The following is a 21414-nucleotide window of genomic DNA, read 5'->3' as shown; positions in this document are numbered from 1 at the left end:
ACCCCAAAGCACATTGTCCCCATGTTGATGGGGACAAGGGCCTCTTCTCAACAACCCTGTGGGCGACACAGTGGTGTAGTGGATAGCACTTTCACCTAGCAGTAAGAAGGGTTGCTGGTTCGAATTCCAACCACGACACCACCTGCCTGGAGTTTGCATGTTCTCCCTGTGCCTGCGTGGGTTTCCTCCGGGTACTCCGGTTTCCTCCCACACTCCAAAGACATGCTGGTAGGTTAATTGGCTTCTGTCTAAATTGTCCCTAGTATGTATGAATGTGGGTTAGGGACCTTAGAGTGTAAGCTCCTTGAGGGTAGGGACTGATGTCAATGTACAATGCATATGTAAAGCGCTGCGTAAATTGACGGCGCTATATAAGTACCTAAAATAAAATAATAAACCCTGGGCAGTGGTTGTGGGGTTCTGTGGGCAGGGGGCTTATTGTAATATGGAAGCCCCCAATAAGGAGACCCCCAGATGCCAGCCCCCCCGTATGTGAATGAGTATTGGGTACATTGTACCCCTACCCACTCACCAAAGTGTAGTGTTACAAAACTCAAGAGATAATTTTTGACAAGTCCCTTATTGAAAATGGTGGAGAGAAGAGGGAGAAGAAACACTGGAGGGAGAAGACAGTGGAGGGAGAAGAAAGACCGGAGGGAGAAGGCACAATTTTTAATAAAGGACTTGTCAAAAATCATCTCTTGTGTTTTGTAACACTACACTTCTTTTTTTTTGGTGAATGGGTAGGGGTACAATGTACCCCATACTCATTTACATAGGGGAGGCCGGGATCTGCCCGATAACCCCCTGCCCGCAGACCCTCACAGCCACTGCCCAGGGTTGTCAGGAAGAGGCCCTTGTCCCCATGAACACAGGGACAAGGTGCTTTAGGGTGGGGGGGGCAGAGCCCCCCACCCCAAAGCAACCCCCCATGTTGAGGGCATGCGGCCTGGTATGGTTCAGGAGGGGACGCCCACTCGTCCCCTCCCTTTCTTAACCTGTCAGGCTGCATGCTCGAATAAGGATCCGGTATGGATTTTGGGGGGGACCCCACGTCATTATTTTTTAAATTTTGGCGTGGGGGTGTTTGTTTTGTTCCAGCAATTCTTTTTTTTTTTGTTTCAGCTGTCAGCGGGGAGCCCTGCTGACAGCTGATGACTTATCGGTTCTTAAGGATGTGGCATCCCGGCCCACTTCTTAGCAACAGGCTATATACAGTGTATGTAAAAAAAAAAAAAAAAAAAACAGCAGAAAGCACTGCAGAAATGCTCAAAAGCAACATGCATAGATGTGAATTGAGCCTTAGTTCAGGCATGCAGCAGGTTCAAACAGGGTTCGAACAAAAGACACAAGAACGAAAAGCTTTATATACCAACATTTATTGATATGTACATCAGAGGTACGACACATAGCAAAGTATTTTATATTCATATTGTTTTGTATAAAGAATTTCCAGTTTTATACATAAGTTACAGAAAAATGATGTGACACGGTTTGAGAGCAACGTTCTCTACACCTGAAATTCAGAAGGTAAATCACGCTAAACAACAGACACATCACAAAGGAGAAATCCTATAGGTCAAGAGAAAAACACAAGGGCGGAGTTTCCCATTTAAAAGTCATCCAATGAACATTTTACACACATATTTAAGCATTTCCTGCTTAAAAAAACATCTTGATATACTTCAATAATTTTACACAAGTACAAATCAGATTAATAATTCCCTTTTACTTATTGAATTGGATTAATAATTTGCATCTTTAAATGAACATCTTTACTGGTTTGTCAAGTAAAATTACCAAAAGTTACATAGCAGACAATAAATTAACCCGACCGGCTTAAATTAATTAGCAGAGATAGGAGGCGGAGTTTGTCTGAAAGTTTTGTATCTAAACATCTTCATATTGGTTTCAAGAAAACCGAAGTGGTACTCCCTATTTAGGTGATTGACAAAAAATATTAAAAAGTGGACAAATACACAAATACCCGTGAGAGGGTTCATAGGGATTCATTCAGCAGGACGAATATTGTAAAATTGACTAATTTCTGCTAATGAAGCAAAGAGCAATAGCCGAATAAATGTATAACTAAAAGTCATTGATAATTGTTTTGATTTCACTTAAAGAGGAGCTCCAGGCTTTCTCCCAAAAAATGTAAAGTCAACAGCTACAAATACTGTAGCTGCTGACTTTTACTATAAGGACACTTACTTGTCCAGGGATCCTGCAATGTCCTCACCCAAGCCAATTCTTCAAGTAAGCAAGTAGGGGAAACAGGAAGTGAAGCCTTCACAGCCAGCTTCCTACTGCGCATTTGGGAGTCGCTCTGCCCCTAGTGAATGATCCCATAGTCTTCTGGGACCTGTAATATGTTCCAGAAGACTGCGGGGGAAGGGGGGAAGACTGAAATTCCAGTTCAGATCACCATGGTGGGAGCGGGAACCTGTCAGAACCAGCTAGCCCCTTCCAAAAAAGTGGAAAATGTCACCCTTTTGGGTGAAGCTCCATTTTAAGTAAACCTATATCTGATTTGTTTATTCTGCACTGTTGTTTTTTGCACTGAGCTTATTGAAGGGCCTGGGTGATGGGTTTTGTTCAAGTTAGATCTTCTTCTCTCTTCATACAAGTCTACAGGAAAGCAAAAGCAGCTTGTAGCAGGTCAAGTGCAGGTCAGAAGGAGGTGAACTGCAGATCAAATGCACTTGTCAGTGTATTCTAAAAGTGGTTATAAACCCTTATTTTTTTTTAAATAAAAACAACAAACATGCTTATACATACCTGCTCTGTTCAATCCTTTTGCACAGAGCAGCTCCATCCCTCTTCTCCTGGGGTGTCCCGCTGACGCTCTTGGCCCCTCCTCTTCATCGGGCACCCCCCCCCGCGTAAAACTGCTTTCTCTGGGGGCATCTGTGCAAGCTCGCCCCCGAGTCCCACTGCTACGTCTATTGACACAGACAGCGGGACTCGTCCCAGCCCCCCCACCCTTGTCACTGGATTTGATTGACAGCAGCCGGAGGCTCTGGCTGCTATCAATCTATCCAATGTGGAGAGAGACAGTGGCTGGAGCCATTGCACTTGTGCACATCGCGTGATTGGATGGGGCTCAGGTAAGAAAAGGGGGGAGAACTGCAACACAGAAGGTTTTTCCACCTTAATGCATAGTATGCATTATGGTAAAAAAACCTTGAGGCTTTACAACCACTTCAATGATCTCAAAAGTATCTCAAACTAATGTCCAAAACGGGACGCATTTGCCTATTGGCAAAAAGGCAAAGCCCAATCGGCACAGACCCTAAATAAAATTTATAAATGCTTTTGGTTTTGTTTTACTGTATGGTATTAGATGGACTGTTTGTAATCTTGTTTGATTTTTTTTTTTCTTACTGCAAGTATAATTTTTACAAATAAAAATTTAATTTGTGATAAAGGATTCCCAAAGCACTGTGGATTGACTGTAGAGACAGCAGAGCAGTTCCCTTTATCTGACTTATACCAAGTTCTGACCAGTAGCTTCTGGGGTGCACATACCATAAAAAGAATACCCAGGGTAATTCCTTAATGGCAACAGTGTCATAGCCTGTACCCCAGGGGTTGCTGTAGGTTGCTATTGCTCTTTGCCGCATTAGATAACCCTTGAAATGTGCTTCTGAATGTTTTCACCTTTGTAAACAATATTAATTGACCATAGCTGTCTTCTGCTGGGTTTCTAAGGTATTATTTAAAAGGGAAAAAGAAAAATAAAGCCTGGGACCCAATTAAAATGTAAGAAATAAAAATACTGCTGTGCAGCTGTATTACCAGGAAAACGTATCTATTTTCTGCTGACAACAGAGCAGATGTACAAAACTTTAAGGAAGCAGCCGTTGTGATCTTGCATGTTTGGTCATACTCAATAAAGAGGAACACAATTCTAGGCACAGACTGTGGTTCCTGTTGCAATCAATTTACTAAAGCCATAATCAGTGATGTCACTATGGGGGTGCGGGGGATGGCACCCCACCAGAGGAGTGACACCATCAAGTAGGAGGGTCCGGTTTGGTGAGCGCACCGAGGCCGTGCACTGCCGGCCCAAAACTAGCCAGCCCAACACCCTACAGGATACTGTGGCAGGCTAGACAGGAGAGGAGCTGATGGGGGGGGGGGGGGGGGGGGGTTTGACACCATGTTTTACCGCATGGGGGAGTGGGGGGTGACACCATGTTACCAGACCCAAGGGGGGGGTGACACCATGTTTTACTGCACCAGGTGACACCAACCATAGTGATGTCACTGGCCATGATTACTTACTATGGTATTGTATCTTGACCTTTATACCATGAACAAGCCCAGTACGTTGGTTCTACAGGGAGTTATAGGAGTGGCATCAGAGGATGAGTCCATTACTTGGAAATTGTGAAAAAGTAAACCTAGCTTCGGGTCATTCTGCAGAAGGGCTGACACTTGATCTAGATAAAGCTGACATTTTTTTGTTGCTTAATGCTTATGCATAATTTGGATTTTTTTATATACTGTACATTAGTTTGGGGTCAAAATTAAAGTACGAATTTACTTTTATACAAAGTCCCCATAGACATAAATGGGGCCGTATTCCCAGCATCTCTAGCGTAGATGTACAGTCATATTCAGAACCAGTCCAGAGATAGGAAACAAAAATGATGAAAGGTCTGAGGGATTAAACATATCAGGAGTGACTTCAGGAACTTAAAGTGTTACTAAACCCCGGACCCTGCATTCACTATATCTGATCTCCCACATTACACAGAACATGGAAATGCAATTATTTTAGTAAATATAAACTGCTAAAGACCCTTTCTCATCAGCAGTATATAGCAGTCTTGTGACTTTATATTAGTGTCAGGTTAAAGCTTGTAGGAGTTTTCATTCTACTCTGACTGTCCTATGAGGCTGCAGGACCCCTGACCCTCTGTCTGGATAGTGCTAATTGGCCCTGTGCTGATCATGTACACCCTTCCTAGAAAAAAAAACCTCTCTAACAATACACACCAAACTGAGCATGTGCAGAGTGACTTCAAAGGCTCTGCTCTATCAGGAGATGGATTGAGGACAGGGGAAGAAGGGGAGGATCAGACAGCCATTTTACAGAATGCGGAAGATTAACCCCTTAGGTTCCACAGTAAATATAACAAGCATGCTTTACTGCATATACAGACTGATTTTACTGTTATGGGTTAAGTAACACTTTAATAGAACAATCTTGAGGAAAGAAGGGAAAGGGGGAGACATGATTTAAAATCTTTAAAGTGATTGTAAAGCTTTATTTTTTTTTTTCATTAAAGTAATGAACATGTTATACTTACCTTCTCTGTGCAGTGGTTTTGCACAGACTGGCCCGGATCCTCCTCTTCTTGGGTGCCACGCTGGTGCTCCTGGCTCCTCCCTCCTGCTGGGTGCCCCCACAGCAAGCACCCCAGCCGAGCCCCTGCTATGTGTGTCTACTCACACACGGAGCTGTGGTTCGACCCCGCCCCCTCCATCTCCTGATTGGCTCACTGGCTGTGATTGACAGCAGCGGAAGCCAATGGCTTCCGCTGCTGCCAATAGCCAATCAGGAGTGTGAGTCCCCGGAGAGGCAAGGCTCTTGTGGACATTGCTGAATCAAGATGGGGCTTGGGTAAGTATTAGGGGGGCTTGGGGGGGGGGGCTGTTGCACAGAATGCATGAAGGTAAAAAACCCTGTGCCCTTACAACCACTTTAAATACACGAAGGGTGTGTATAAAGTTCAAGATCAAGAACACAGGCACATGACCACAAACTAGCAGGAGGAAAGTTCAAAAGTAGCCATGAAAAGAATTTTTTAACCAAAAGAGTAGTTGATGCTTGGAATAGATTTCAGGCAGAGATAGTAAGTCAGTCAAAAGTATGTGGAAACCATAGATCTATACTAGGCCAAAAAAAGTAAAAAAAAAAGGGGTCTTTTTCTGCTGTCACTTTTTTAAGTGCAGAACTGTGGCCAGCTGGAGGGCGCTAAACAGTGGATGTGGGTGCTGTCTGATATGGGTGCCTGTGCTTACATTTTCTGTTTTCATTGTTTATTAAGAAGTAAGCACCTTTGAAGTGGGTATGTAGGTTAGAATAGGTTAGGGGGCTATGGTAGGTGGCTGGTGGGTTTTTGTATAAAAGTAAAAGTGTCCTTTAAGGGTGCTACTATTTCTTGGAAAACAAATATTACCTCTTTCCAATAATATAATTGGCAGCAAACCTTATTATTACCACCTAGGTGGCAGAGCTAACTAGCCATGGTGTCCTGGGTACACTCTGAAATATGTCCCAATAGGTCCAGGCAGTGCATGGACAATGCCATCCAGCGTCCAGGGCACAGATGCCAAACTGTGCCCCCTCTTCCCTTAGGGTAAGGGTCAGGGCACCTATAACCCTGCAATAAGTCATTGGGCCCAGGGCAGCCCCCCCTCCTGCCCACACCTTGTCCCGGCACTGGGTCCATGGCACTGTACTGATGCCAGTGGGTCAGACAAGGGGACTGGGCTTAATATGTTTTACATTGGGGACATGAAATGTTGAGAGTTATGACGTGGCCTATATAGCCGGCTGCTGAAAAACAAAAAAAGTCCCACAATTACATGGAATCCACTGTGCCCTTTGGAACGTAAAGATGCCCTAAAAGGCATTAACAACAATAATTGTATCTATTCTATAAAATTACCAACATTTGTGCTACTTTAACTAACCATACCTGTCTACTGCTGTAACATGCCAAGTTACATAATAATGTTCTAGCTAGCTTATAGTCTCTGTCTATAACACATCTAAATCACTAAGCCACTGATTAGCAAAAAAAAAAAAAAATCATCAAAAATAAATAAGTAAAAAATATCCCATTGTTACGGCCATTGTACATCACAATCTGGAGTTGTCACTGTCATGATTTATCATCAATTCAACATCACAAGCGTTGCCGCTTACAGAAACCGTGAGACACATTCGAAATATATTTACAAAACACCAGCTGTATATATGTATATGTATATACACTTTAAGATGTATAGTGGTAGAAAGGGGAGATTGTTTCTTTTTCCAAGTGAAAGTTGGATTGGAAGCCTTTAGACTTATCTAACTGGACATGGCAGTATGTTGTGCCAACCGCCGTAACTCCAAGCAACCAACCAGATTTGACCTTTCTTGACAGCAGTAAGAGCAAAAAAAAAGATGAATTCTGATTGCTAGATATGGGTTATTGCCCTTTGCATGTTTCTCTTTGTCCTGTTAAATAAGCAAGGCATTATTTTCTTTGAAATATTTTTACTGCATTGCGAACTATTTCCACCAAAAAAAATACACACTGTATGTCTAACATTTATCTAGGCAAAGTGCGGGAGGCACTTAACTTCATGCTGGCACAAACTGTCCATTAATAAATTTATAAGAATTTCATGCTTCTCTGTCTTAAATATTTAAGAGGAAAAAAAAAAGTTTTCTTCTGTAGCATAAAAAAATTGCCTTTAGGTCTTAGTAACCAACTCAATCTCCAATCATCCGTTTGTAGGCAATACACCTTTACATTGAAACAAAACTGGTGGACAAAATATACATTTTAATAGGCTATGAAGATAATACCATAATAGTTATTGTTGGTTAAGAAAGCAGACGTATTGTAAGGGAACATGTCAAAGGCAAAAAAATATATGAAAGAAGGTAGTTGGAGGTGCTAGATCCAGAGGTGGATTGATCTCACAGCAGTGTTAATTTTGACAGCAAATTTCGATTTAGTTTAAGTCTTAGCCTTGGGACTAAAATGGCATTTTAGTTTAAGTCCCATTTTAGTCTTCTGCAATTGTTTTAGTTTTAGTCGTATTTAGTCGACTGAATCTCCAGGACATTTTAGTCGATCAAAACAAAAAACAACAACAAAATGAAGTGAAATCCAAGGTGTACAGATTTTAATGTTTTTTAAATGCACATGCAGGGAGCAGAGGGATCCTAACAGGGAATACATCCATGATCCTGGAATGATTATTGCCCTGCCGTTGGGGGTGTCTATGTTGGCCTGGTGAATAGGCCCCAAAGCTTGTAAAATGTTCAAGTTACCTCAAAGATCAATACCTCTCTCCTGTGATGTTTCCATCAACCTATTAAACATTAGTATACCCTGGGACCATTTTAAGCTTATGGAAGGATCCTCTGGATTTCTATTTGTTCCCCCCATGGCTTACTAGCAATGATGGGGTTGTCTTTCTTTATTCATGAACTTTATTGACTCCCTGTAAAGGCTGCTCAGTCAATCTTTTGAATACCGATGTTGTGACAATACTTATAATGCTTTACGGCTCCTGAAGAAGCCAAATGGAGAAACATGCCGAGCAAAGAGCATTTGTCAACAACATAAGAATTTGTATACAATATTCCATATTTAAGTATCTTTTTAATGTTGGAGTAAATTTTAAAAAAATAAGTTTATGATTGATGTGCTACAGCCCCTTCTTTGTTTTTTTAAAAAATAATGTTTATAAAGACTACACAGATTCTTACCATCAACTTTAAACTCTATTGAAGAGGTACTGTTAGAGTCCCAAACATGCATTGGCTGGTTTTCCTGACCTTTTATGATGAAAAGAACTATTCATGATCTCTCAACATTTGGTCCAGTGCTTTGGTTTTTCCTCCACCACATAGGGCAAAAATATGGGAGCTGCCATTGCTGTATTGTTTTTTTTTTTCCCTCCTACTTAATAGTCAGCAGTTAAAGTATTGATAGGTTGGATGCCAAATGGTGATTCGACAGATGAGCATGCTCTCCGCTTGGTTCAGTGAAGCTGTCCCAACATCAACCAGCCAATCATGTTTAAAGAACCTTCAATTTTTCAAAATCTTCTGCACATGATTGGGAGTTCAAGATTAATACAGATTCACTAAGTGAAAAATGCCAATTGATGAAGTTTTAGGTGCCAAAGGATCATATTTTATGATTTTGATACCTCTTGTTTCAGGAGGTAACAGAACCACCTTTCTTTAGGACCAGAATCTTCTACCACTGAAATGTTATCAGCTTGTAATAAAAGATGTTTATTTGCACCTAGCTAACTCATTGATTCATCCTTTTTGTCATTCCTTTTCTTCTACAATTTAAGCCTCCTTGGCATTCCTTTTATTTTACACTTTAAATCTTCATCCAAGGTCCCACAATGGGTATAGTGCAGTGATGGCGAACCTTGGCACCCCAGATGTTTTGGAACAACATTTCTCATGATGCTCAACTACACCGCAGAGTGCATGATCATCATGGGAAATGTAGTTCCAAAACATCTGGGGTGCCAAGGTTCACCATCACTGGTATAGTGTAACCCTAATTTAGGAAACAGTCTAACTGCTATAATGACACCACTAAACCTACAGTTGTCTACATCATCGGGACCTACGAAGTCCCTTAGATCCAGTGCAATTCTTGACCAAACTTTTCTTTAATTTATAAAGGATTAAAAAAAAAAAATTCTGCTCTCTTTTAAAGAACATATTGATTTTGACAGGTTTGCCTGTTTATACAACTGTTCAATTCCACCACTTTTTGATGGTGATAAAATCTCCGTACTGTTATTTTGAAGGAGACATTGAGGGTTGTTTTTCACAAAATATTTTGATTAAAATAGACACTCTAAACCTGCTGTTCTGAATCATTTTTAAAGTAGAAAAACGGGAAGCAGATCTTTAAAAAGGTGCAATTCATTCAAATCTTGCTTTGACTGCACCTGGGCAATTTTTAAGCTCTTTTTGGGATTGGATTTGACAGCTTTCTTAACTGCTGAAACAATAACAATTTTTTCAAACAAGCCCTAATACTGGCCATTCACGTAAAGTCAATCGTAGAGTAATTTATTGAACAAATCAGGGATCAATTTGGTTACATTTGTTTGTTTTTTTTTTTTTTACTCCAGATTGTTCCTTTGCGATGAAAATTATTGCTGAGTGGAAGTTATTTCAGTACAATTTTGGAAGACTCAACACTTTCATTGAAATAATCATTATAGCCAATGAATGTGTATGGCCAGCATTATCACTACAACTAAAGATTTTCATAAAATAAAACAAAAAGTTAAAAAAAAAAAATCATAAAAATATAACATTTTAAAAAGCAAAAACAATTACATTACAAATAGTTTGGCAATGTAATAACAAATTATAACTTGATGAACCCTTTTCTTTACAGAAATGGAATGGAGGAAGGATTGAGTTGGTAACTTCTAAAAAAAAAATCTGTTCATTTATTACCAAAAGGGTGTTGATATAAAAAAGGAATGTATGGATCGGCTTTTCAACTCTCCTGCCATAATAATGGCATGAGGGCATTTTTCAGAAGAAAAGTTACTGGTCCCATTGTTATAATATTTGGTCCATAATTGTAAAGGCAAATGTTTCATTTTGTAAACTACATGACTTGGTATCCAACAAGGCCTAGACAACAGGTTTACCGCTATAGATGTATTATAAGCCTACACACAGCTCAGGCATACTGATACATATAGTCTATCCACCAGTGCAGAGTGACAGTTGTCCAGGCCTAATTTATGATCTGGAAGTTTTCTTGCCATCTATTAACACAGTAGACTTAATTTATTAGCCTGTCTGAAAGAGGAATTGGTTGTATTGCCCATGACAGTCAGAATATCCTTTTCATTTGCCAGTGCAGATGGGAAAGTGAATGACTGACTATGTTCTTCATCCAGACACTTTGAAAAACGAAGTATCTAGTCCTCTTTAATAACACAATGAGTTTTAGATTCTGTAGGATAAACTAGGCATCTGATTGGTGACTAGAGGCTTAAATTACTTACACAACACCCTAGGGCCTACGTCAGCCTGGGGCCTGCAGCTGGATGGGAGGCCATAATGGAACTGAATGATTTCTGAACGATGGTTGATACCATTACAGTAATATCTAAATATGTACACCAACCAGAGAGAGGTTGAGGATGTAAATAAGGCTGACAGGGGATAATAAATATTGTGTCGAAGATTTTTGGCCATGGACCAGCTCTAGACCACCTCGATCTGTGCAACTTCTATTCATATAAGTAGAACCCATATAGATTTTAAAATAATGTTATTGAATTTGTGCTTGCAAGGATGGAAGAAAGAGTAAATAGCAATTGTCAATTTCAAAGCTTTGACTTCATATTTATGAGTTTAAAATCCTTAAAGGAAGTTTCCATTCTGAGGTAATTCTGTTCACTTAGCATGTTCTTGTTTTATTCAGCAATATTTACTAAATATTGTGCTTTGCTTTTTCTGCTCTACAGTTTTTTAGCTGTTCGGGCAAAGCCGTATATTTTCATTTTCCTGGGACATAACTCTGCTATGCTGGGCATTCTGTTGATGCCAGAAAGCATAATTTCTCAGGTCAACAAAAATGTGCAGTTTTACGACAGTAAAAAATAAGTGGCAGAAAAAGGCATTTAAAATAATGATATATATATATATATATATATATATTATATATATATATATATATATATATATATATATATATATATATATATACACACACACTATATTACCAAACATATTGGGACACCTGTCTTTACACACACATGAACTTTAATGGCATCCCAGTCTTAGTCCGTAAGGTTCAATATTGAGTTGGCCCACCCTTTGTAGCTATAACAGCTTCAACTCTTCTGGGAAGGCAGATAGAACACCTTTGGGATGAATTAAAGAGGAGACTGCAAGCCAGTCCTTCTAGTTCAACATTAGTGCCTGACCTCACAAATGTGCTTCTGGAAGAATGGTCAAACATTCCCATAGACACACTCCTAAACCTTGTGGACAGCCTTCCCAGAAGAATGAAGCTGTTATAGCTGCAAAGTGTGGACCAGTTCAATATTGAACCCTACAGACTAAGACTGGGAAGCCATTAAATTGAATGTGCGTGTAAAGGCAGGTGTCCCAATACTTTTGACAATTATATATATATATATATATATGTGCTTTGAAAAGGATTGTTTGACAGTTTGAATGAATTTAAGCCATCGGAAGGTGCAACACTCCTTTGAGTTTGCTATAATCCTGTGTATGACTACTTATTGCAGTTGACAAAGTGATCAGTTATTGAGCTCAGTACTGGCATGAGTCGTGCCTGTTCTACAAACACAAGTTGGTATTTGTCAAGTAAGTGCAAAAGTTGGCATACTGTCCTGCCTGGAAAAATGAATTCCTAAGGAAGGACTGCAACAGTTCATTAAGTCTGTATTTTTTGCACAACCACGATGGCAAAATGACCAGGAAGATCAAAACACTCTGAGAAAAGGCTTCTAAAATACAGCAAAGAACGTGTACAAAGGTGTCCGGGTATAACACAACACAATAAATCATACAATCTATGCTGTACTCTGTATCTTCTCTATAACAATGCATCCTTTTCATCCTGGGTTATATTGTCAACCTTTGGCAGGGATGTATTGGTTGCGAAATCAGTAATGGCGTAGGCAGGACAGGTGACATAATTTATGAAGAAGAACAGTCGATATTACCATTATTGTGTGCTTAATTCTTTGTGCTTTATCTATTTGTGCTTTAACCATGATTAAAAAAATATATATATCAAGCAAACATACACTTGACATGAGCTTCATTAGGCGTCTAGAAATTGAAGTACAGTATAGTAATCAGATTCCTCGTTTCAGTTTCTAACCCGAACTCAAAGACACCCTTGGTTGGTTGGCGCCAACATGGACAATTTAATAAATTAGGTGCATGGTTTGCGTAGGAAATAACACAGTACCTCATTCTTCCAACCCAACACCTCCAAACTATAACCCTGTTTAGACAATGAAATCCTGATCAGAACCTGGAAGAGCCAGAGCTTGGAAAAATGATGGTGGTTTCAAATAAATATGTCAATTCTGGATTTAGCCAGAATATAAGGTTTCTTGATTAGTAAGGTTCACTATTTACTGTGCGATTAATAACGAATTCAAAACTAAAAATGGATACACAGTAACCTTATAGTAATTACAGCAGTTATGCAAATTGGGACTGGTAGTTCTCTTGGATCATTCTCTACCAGGGCTCCATGGAAACATAAGGTTCCTCTGGAGGTTGCTAAAGGCTCCTTGAGATGTCACAGTTTGACTTCCCACCACTACAAGGGGATCCCTGATGAATTAAATTTATCAGGGGTTTTTCAGGATCTGCAGACTATTTAAAGGGTTCCACTGGGGTAAAAAGGTTGAGAAAGGTCACCTTGGATTATATAAATCTTTTAAATAATTCTAGTTTTAGATGTGTTTTCAAAGACGATAAAATATAGAATGTTCCCAAATAATCTTTAAAAGCCTTCAAATGCTTTGAGTCTACAAGAGGTGATTATTGTCTACTGAAATAAACTCTCTGTGCTACTGTGAACTGTCATCCTATACGTGTGGAAGGAATTTTATTTTTTCTGGTTATTTTTGTACTTTGTAAACTGTAGCATCACCTGTGCTAAATTTAAATAGAGCATTGCAATGCTTGTACTGCTGTGCTGAGCCAGGTGCTAATACATGGTTTTCATGGCAACTGTCTCCAGGGTACCACTAACCTACTCTCGTCACCCTGCAGGCTCTAATGAGGGATGGGTTGATGTTGCGTGCTTGGGGATGCCTGTGGGGATGTGATTGCTGCAGGTTCTCTACAATACTTCTATTTGTGCTTCTGATGAATGACAAATTGACTATTATGATCTACAGAACTTCACGGCACAAGCAGCTCCAGCTCTTTAACTGTGTTTGATAGCCATCGTTGTACTGCTTAAGCCCTGATGCCTCTTCGGTATTTGATTGTGGACAGAATTAGGAGAACTGGAGGAAAGGGTCTATGTTGCCTATAGCAACCGATCTCAACCTTGCTCTAGAAAAAATGATACTGGGGAATCTAGTTGCTATGGGCAACAGAGACTCTGGGCCTCATGCCTATGGTAATTAAGAAGCTATTGCCCTTTGTGCTTAAAATGCAACCATGGGAATAGCTTCTGATTGGTTGCAATGGGTGCAAAAAACTGGTATTCCTTCAACTATCTTGTTGCTATGGGGAACATAGATACTGGGCCTCATGCAATACAGTGAATTAAAACAACAGACTTTGTTTCCTATGGTAACCAAGAAGCTACTGCCTTTTGTACTTCTAGTGGAACAGTGTGAAGAGGTTCTGACTGGTTGCCATGGGCACAAAAAACTTGTATTCTGTCAACTATCTTGTTGCTATGGGCAACAGAGATACTGGGCTTCTTGCAATCAAGTAAGCTGAAAAAAAACTACAGACTTTGTTGCCTATGGTTACCAAGAAGATACTGCCTTTTGTACTTATAGTTGCCATGGGCACAAAAAATGCATTTATTCCTTCAAACACTGGCCTGATACTCGTTTCTCCACTTTTTTTCCTTATTTCATTTGTGCTTATAAATATTAATAAAGAGATACATGCTAACTCTCCAGTAAGGAATTATTATTTAAAGTAGAACTAAACCTTCCTATTCTTTATGTCCAATGTAGACCAAAAAAGAAAAGAGTGTAACCCTGCGCTTACCCTATGGGAAAGCAGCTCACACAACAAATAAGGATTTTGTCAAAATTACAATGTATAGACAAGTGTAGCGCTGTGGGTTTAAAAACTCTTAAAAATATAAGAATACAAAATAAAGAAAAACGTCTATATCAAACAGCAAAAATTGACAGCTTAACAGATAAATAGATAAAGTCTCTGATGTTCTTCCGATGTTTTAAGGGCGAAAAGGGACTGATGTTAGTCCAAAAGTATGTATAGTTCCTTATCCTAATCAAGCTTGTAACCCCAACGGGCAATCAAAAGGAGGAACCTCACGACTGGATGGCATCAAAACTTCAGAACATATCCAAACTTCTGACGGAACTTTAAAACCTTCCCACGGATCATCTTTAAATAAGCTGATGGATTGATATTGTGCGGTCCAAAAACCAAGCAGAGATGTAATACCAAAGCAGCACAGTATCTGAAATCTGTTATCTGGAGCAGAGAAAGCTTAGTCTGCACCGTTACATCTCTGCTTGGTTTTTGGACCGCACAATATCAATCCATCAGCTTATTTAAAGATGATCCGTGGGAAGGTTTGCCACCCATTTTAAAGTTCCGTCAGAAGTTTGGATATGTTCTGAAGTTTTGATGCCATCCAGTCGTGAGGTTCCTCCTTTTGATTGCCCGTTGGGGTTACAAGCTTGATTGACTCATTGAACGTACGTTCTTATGAGTTCAATCCTTCTGGTAAGCCTTCACTTTTTCTCTATGTGGAGGGTCCATCACACTTTTGCATGTGTTATCCACGTGGTGAATAAGGAACTATACATACTTTTGGACTAACATCAGTCCCTTTTCAGCCCTTAAAACATCGGAAGAACAACAGAGACTTTATCTATTTATCTGTTAAGCTGTCAATTTTTGCTGTTTGATATAGACGTTTTTCTTTATTTTGTATTCTTATATTTTTAAGAGTTTTTAAACCCACAGCGCTACACTTGTCTATACATTTATGTCCAATGTAGCTGCCATCTTAGTCTCTGTTTGATCTGCAGTTGCCATGGTGCTGCACATGTTATTAATTATGATAACAGCCATTGAATGGCCTGATGGCCTGGTTTAAACTGTTACATCTGTAACAGTTAATATTCTTGGCATGCCTTAAATGTAAGTATTTTGGGAAACCATTAAACCCGAACTGAACCCTCCTCTCCTTTTCAGTGGCGCTACACATGTGATCAGTTATGACTCCAGCCATTTAATGGTTTGACAGTTTGGTGGAATTCACAAGCAAATGGGACAGTTAGCATTCTCGGGATGCCGGGAATGTAACTGTTTTTTTTTTTTAAACCGTTAAATTGATAAGTTGCGTTCCACTTTAAAGTGGAAGCAAACCCATCAATTTAACAGTTTCAAAAAAATGTTCTATTTCCGGCATGTCAGGAATGCTGTCACATTGGTTGTGCTCTCAACCAAACTGTCAAACCATCCAATGGCTGGTGTCATAACTAATTACATGTGCAGCATCATGGCAGTTGAAGATTAAACAGAGGCCAAGATGGCAGCTTCCTTGGCTGAAAACGATAGGAGGGTTTACTTCCACTTTAAAATAGAACTAGTAGTGCCCTAGGGCACAAACCCAAACCCCTCAAGGATTCGACCCTTGGCTTTTGGTTTGTGCCCTAGGGCACCACTAGTTCTATTTTTCTGACTATATGGATTGGACAAGACCCGGTATATACACACGCCAATCCCTCCAAAATCTACTTCCACTTTAAGAATAACATTTTCTCATTGGACAAAGGCCCTTTACCTTCAACAAATGTGCTTCAGTAACCATAAGAACTGTAAACCTTTTCTTGGAAGTTTTAAGTATCGGAAAACACAAGCAGATATAAACATTTTGCTTTGAATAATTGATGCTAATACTCAAAAGAACTAAAGAATTAGTTTAAATAGCTTAATATAAACAAATAGAAATAAAATATAATATTGATTTGATTATAAATAAATTATAGGTATGGATCATACGTATATACAAATCTGTATTAATATTTAGGCAGCTAAGGTAGCACTCTGTAGGCAGTGTCTAAAAATGGATGATAATCGCTGTCTATATATAAATATATATTAAGATAAACTAAATAAATAAAAAATATTAAAATTGTAAATGTTTTATAGTGCACCAGGAAGACTGTCCAGGTAAGGAATAATTTGCTATTCTATAGTACACATAGAGCTCCCTATTGAGATATGAAGTCCCTATTTTCACAAGACAGCCTAATTGTTTGAGCCCCTAGGGGGCAGAGCTTGCTAACAATGGGCGTGGCCCTGAGGAAATATTGGTCTTATTGGTTAGTTATGAGCAGACTTTGCTAAGTTAGAAACGGAACATAATGATTTGGAAATATTGAGAAACATGACATAAGACGTAATATGCAGATACACTAGCTCAGTAGTGCGCACTGTGTAAACATACTGGTCACTGAGTAACAAGAGCTATGTAATACTATGAAGAAGGAATGTAGATCCTGACATTGGTAGGGGATCAACCATTGAACGGAACGGTAGTGAACACTGTTCTGCAGACAGAACCCTCGCCAAGGCTGCAGGTTTTTGTAATTTTTTTTGTTTTTTTGTTACCTGAGTCCATACAATGAGGTGCGAGCTCACTCATACATTCTCGACACCCCAAATTGATCGTTGATCTGATATTCCCCTTTTGCATATTGCGAAAACACGGAGGCCCCGAAGAAGGTATTTCTGTGCTGTGGCAGTGGAGATTATTGTGGGGTAATGGTAGTTATGAGATAGTCATGTCATACTGTAAGTTGACTCTCTTCGCGAAGACAGGCTGCAGCGGTGGGCTTTCCGGACTCTTACGCTTCCTGGGTCTCCTCCACAACAGCGTTGAAGTCTGCCGTTTTGCCGTTGTTTGCCAGTGTTACCTGAAAACAATCAGTGTTATGGTCTGGTTTAAAAGAAGACAACATTAGGTCCTTCACTACCTAAAGTGTAATAGGATTGTTCTATTGGTCCTCACAGCTAATAGGTACCCCCCCCCCCCATGTGTGTTAGAGAATTGTATTGTACTTGAGATAGTATTTTTGATTAACTAGCGCTGAAAGCACAGCAAGAGAAGAAAATAGAATTTAGAGTTAAAGCTGAAGTTTGGCTAAAAACATTTTTTTCTCTACAGCCTTTTTTTTTTTACATTACTTACCTGCAGGGCTTTTTTTTCAGTGGGAATGCAGTACCTCCAGCACTGGATGTATGTAATGCCAAGAGGTGCTGGGGGATCTATTGTTGCTGAGTAGGTCTTATTGCTGCTGGTGAGGGGAATCTATTGTTGCCTGGGGGGATTTTATGTTACTTGGGGCAGTTGTTGATAGGAGAGATCTACTGCTGAGGGAAGTGTCTATTAATACTGTCTTCTGGAGAACTATTGTTGCTGTTGGGGTCTATTGTTGCTGAGGTGGATCTACAGTATTGGTGCTGGGGGATATTTTGTTGTGGGAGGTCTGTTGTTACTGGGGGTTTCTTTTGTAGCTAGGAGTTTCTATTGTTGCTGGGGGATCTATTGTCATGGCAGTGGTGGTCCATTCAGTGTAGGGGCACCGCCCCCCACCAATCTCTATGTGCCCAGCCCCTAAGCTCCATACAGGACGCTGGATGCACAGAGCTCTATGGGGTTTTTTTGTGAATCATGTGATTAGAGGCGGAGGTTTTAATTGGGTTCAAAAAGGGTGGGCTCGGGGCGCAGAGCACTGCGCCTTGAGCCTAACCTGGTGGGGCCAAAGTGAATCAACATTTGCTATTGTCTTCCTGCTTCTCCTCCTGGCCAATCAGGACAGGAAGCGGGTCCTGAGACCAGATTGGCTGAGAGGAGAAGCAACCAGATTGGCCGGGAGGAGAAGTCGGGGAGGCCGCCCGGGACCTGGATGGGGTAAGTGCGGGGCTGGTGGGCTTGCTAGTGGGGTTGGCGAGCGGGCTGGGTGATGGTTTTTGTTTGCCCCCCCCCAAAAAAATTAAGCACCAGCCACCACTGGTTTCTAGAGAGATCTATTGTTGCTGGGGTGTCTATTGTTGCTGGAGGCTCTAATGTTTCTCTGGGATCTATTGCTGCCAGGGTAATCTATTGTTGCTGGTGGATCTATTGTTGGTGGGCAGATCTATTGCTGCTAGGATTGGTCTATTGTTGCTGGGGGATCTATTGTTGCTGGAGGGAGTCTATTGTTGCTGGCTGCAGAGGACTCATTTTACAGCCTTTCATTAGTAAATTCCATACAAACTACTTAGTACCAAAAAATACTTGGTTCTGTATTCTTTAAAAGGGGCAGTACTGGGAGGTGGGTAGGCGGTGCAACCAAAGGATATTGCTAGGAGGTGGGCAGGGGGTGGAGGCAATGAGTGACCCAGAAGGGGGGAGTACCTGCACCTAGTCTCTAAGAAAAAAAAAGCCCTGCTTACCTGTCAAGTAATCTGTCCCAAGATGAGCAGGCTGCTGGATTCTGTAGAAAGTGTCACTGTTGGGCTGCCCTGTCCTCTACCTCCTGCTAAACTTCCGACACTGTGGGGGTAACAACTTTGGACTCAGCTGCACTAAGGATGATCTGTCGTAGACACCTCCTCCTCCCTTCTCCACCAATGAGAAACATTCTTTCACTGATTACAATGCTTGTAAAAATGTATGAATGGAAGAGTGAATCACGTGACTGATCAGACTTCTCCATTCACAGATTATGTTACAGGCTGGGTAATCAGTGGAAAAACTTTGCTCAATGAGGGGAAGGAATCAGGGGGTCCCCACAGGATCATCTGCAGTGCAGCTGAGCACGGAGACCCAAAACCATGGCTTTTTTTTCTGCGGGAATGTGGGGGAACGCAGTTCCGGCACTGAATGTATGTAATAGCAAGTGGTGCTGGCTGGGGTGTACCAGAGGGTCTATTGATGCTGGCTCCTGGGGGATCTATTGTCACTAGAGGGCAGTGGCGGCCGCTCCATATGGGGCCGCCCCCCTAATCCATGCGCCCCGGCCCCTAATCTACATGCAGGGTGCCGGACACATGGATTCCAATTTTTGTAAGCACATGATTAGAGCCTGAGGCTCTAATTGGCTTCAAAAAAGGGTGGGCTCTGGACGCAGGGCACTGTGCCCTGAGCCCACCCAGTTGTGTGACAATAGCGAATTAATATTCGCTATTGTCTTCCTGCTTCTCCTCCCAGCCAATCAGGAAGTGGGAGGAGCGTGATTGGCAGAGAGAAAAAGCGATCCTTTTGGCCAGGCAGGGGGAGGATGTGAAGGAAGATTCGGGACTCGGGAGATGGCCACCCAGAACAATCTCTCAGTGCTCTGCATTGGTGCCGATTGAGAGCCCAACTGCGTGAGTACCACCCGCGGGGAGGGGGTTCAGGTGGCCGGGTGTTTTTTTAGCTCCAGCTGCCAACTGCAACCTGAAGCACCAGCCGCCACTACAGGAGGGGATCTATTTTTGCATGACGGTCTATTGTTACTGGGGGGGGGGTTCTATGTTTCTGGTAAGCATGGCTGCTAATAAGGCAGTACAGCCAGCCCTCCTGTACTGGGCCCAGGCCTCATCAGTTCAAAAGGGGGGATGGGGCACCTGCACCTGCAGTACTGCCTTAGCGTTGAGTCTTGTGACTCAGTGCTGCTGGCTTCCACTTTCTTCTCTCCCTCCAGCTGTGCTGCAGGGGGATTGGTTCTAGTATTGGCACTCCCTGCTGTCTGAGACCCATGTGTACCCCTTTCTCCACGGTGCAGCTTTTTTCACACATGGGGGTTATTTCAGGATAGTGGGGGGGGGGGCTCATCTTACTGAACTTACTGCCACCTCATCCCTTTAAAACCGAACACATATTGATTACGCAGGTTCTGGGCTTATTAAGGTGGTAATTATACACACGTGTCTTATCTGAATTAAATTAGCCTCAGAACCTGTGTAATTCATATGTGTTTGGGTTTAAAGGGATGAGGTGGCAACCCTATCTTGAATGAATACACCATCCTGAATGAACACAGTGAGCGATTGGTACTGTTCGCTCACTGTGGGGGGTGCAGATATTGCCTCAGTGAACTTGAATGGGTTTTGTTGGAAGGGGGTATAATTTCTTCCATGGCTGCAAAGCATAGCATCATTGCCGTTGCATTATAGCAAAAATATCATTTGATATTTTCAGAGGAGGGGGGCCCTGTCAGGTAGGCTGTACGGGGCCCTGTGATTTCTATCAGCAGCCCTGCTGTGAGGAATCTACTGTTGAGAGAGAGGTCTATTGATACTGCCTGCTGATGGTCTGTTGTTGCTGGGGAGATATTTTGTTGCAGGGGATCCATTGTTGCTAGGGAAGGGGGGGGGGGAATATTGTTGTGAGGTGGATCTGTTGGTGGAGGGAGGGGCCATACCTCCCAACTTTTTGAGATGAGAATGAGGGACACCTATCAGCAAAAGTATGCAGGCATAGGACACACCCCTTGCCATGCCCCCTTAAAGGAGAATTGTACAAAAAAACAAGATTGGTTAAACCCACAAGTGCTTTTTTTACTACTATCATTCCTTGATTTTGGCATTTGGAATTTACAAATGCAGCAATTTAGAAATCAGATATAAGGTTTAGCACTAGAAAACACTTTTTGATAGATAAAAAGTGCATTTTATATACAACTATATAGATCAGACCAAAATGAGGGACAAATGAGGGGGAATGAGGGACAGAGGGACATTGCTCCAAATCAGGGACAGTCTCTCGAAATCAGGGACAGTTGGAAGCTATGGGGGGCTATTGTTGTTGGAGAGGGTCTGTTGTTGCTGGGGGGGGGGGTCTATTGTTGCTAAGGAAGATCTATTGTTGCTGGTGGGGTCTATTATTGCTGGCGGCAGAGGATTTATTTTAATGCCTTTCT

General features: G+C 41.3%; 1 protein-coding gene and 1 long non-coding RNA gene across 2 annotated transcripts in view; both read right to left on the bottom strand.

Moving 5' to 3' along the window:
* Positions 1 to 1363: 1363 nt before the first annotated feature.
* LOC141111959 (uncharacterized) lies at positions 1364 to 11423 on the bottom strand. The gene is made up of 2 exons (XR_012236487.1): positions 9320 to 11423; positions 1364 to 9185 (listed from the first exon to the last, which is right to left on the bottom strand). It is a non-coding gene; the product is annotated as an uncharacterized lncRNA (long non-coding RNA).
* Positions 11424 to 16337: 4914 nt separating this feature from the next.
* The window catches only part of SLC1A2 (solute carrier family 1 member 2), a 198865-nt gene continuing 193788 nt past the window's right edge, over positions 16338 to 21414 (bottom strand). The window contains exon 11 of the mRNA XM_073604200.1: positions 16338 to 17442. Within this exon, the coding sequence (XP_073460301.1) occupies positions 17374 to 17442 (69 nt within the window). The 3' untranslated portion in view covers positions 16338 to 17373. The remainder of the gene's footprint in view (positions 17443 to 21414) is intronic.

The sequence above is a fragment of the Aquarana catesbeiana genome, linkage group LG11 (assembly GCF_042186555.1).
Source record: "Aquarana catesbeiana isolate 2022-GZ linkage group LG11, ASM4218655v1, whole genome shotgun sequence".
Classification (NCBI taxonomy): Eukaryota; Metazoa; Chordata; class Amphibia; order Anura; family Ranidae; genus Aquarana; species Aquarana catesbeiana.
This window is presented reverse-complemented; position numbering and strand designations above follow the sequence as displayed.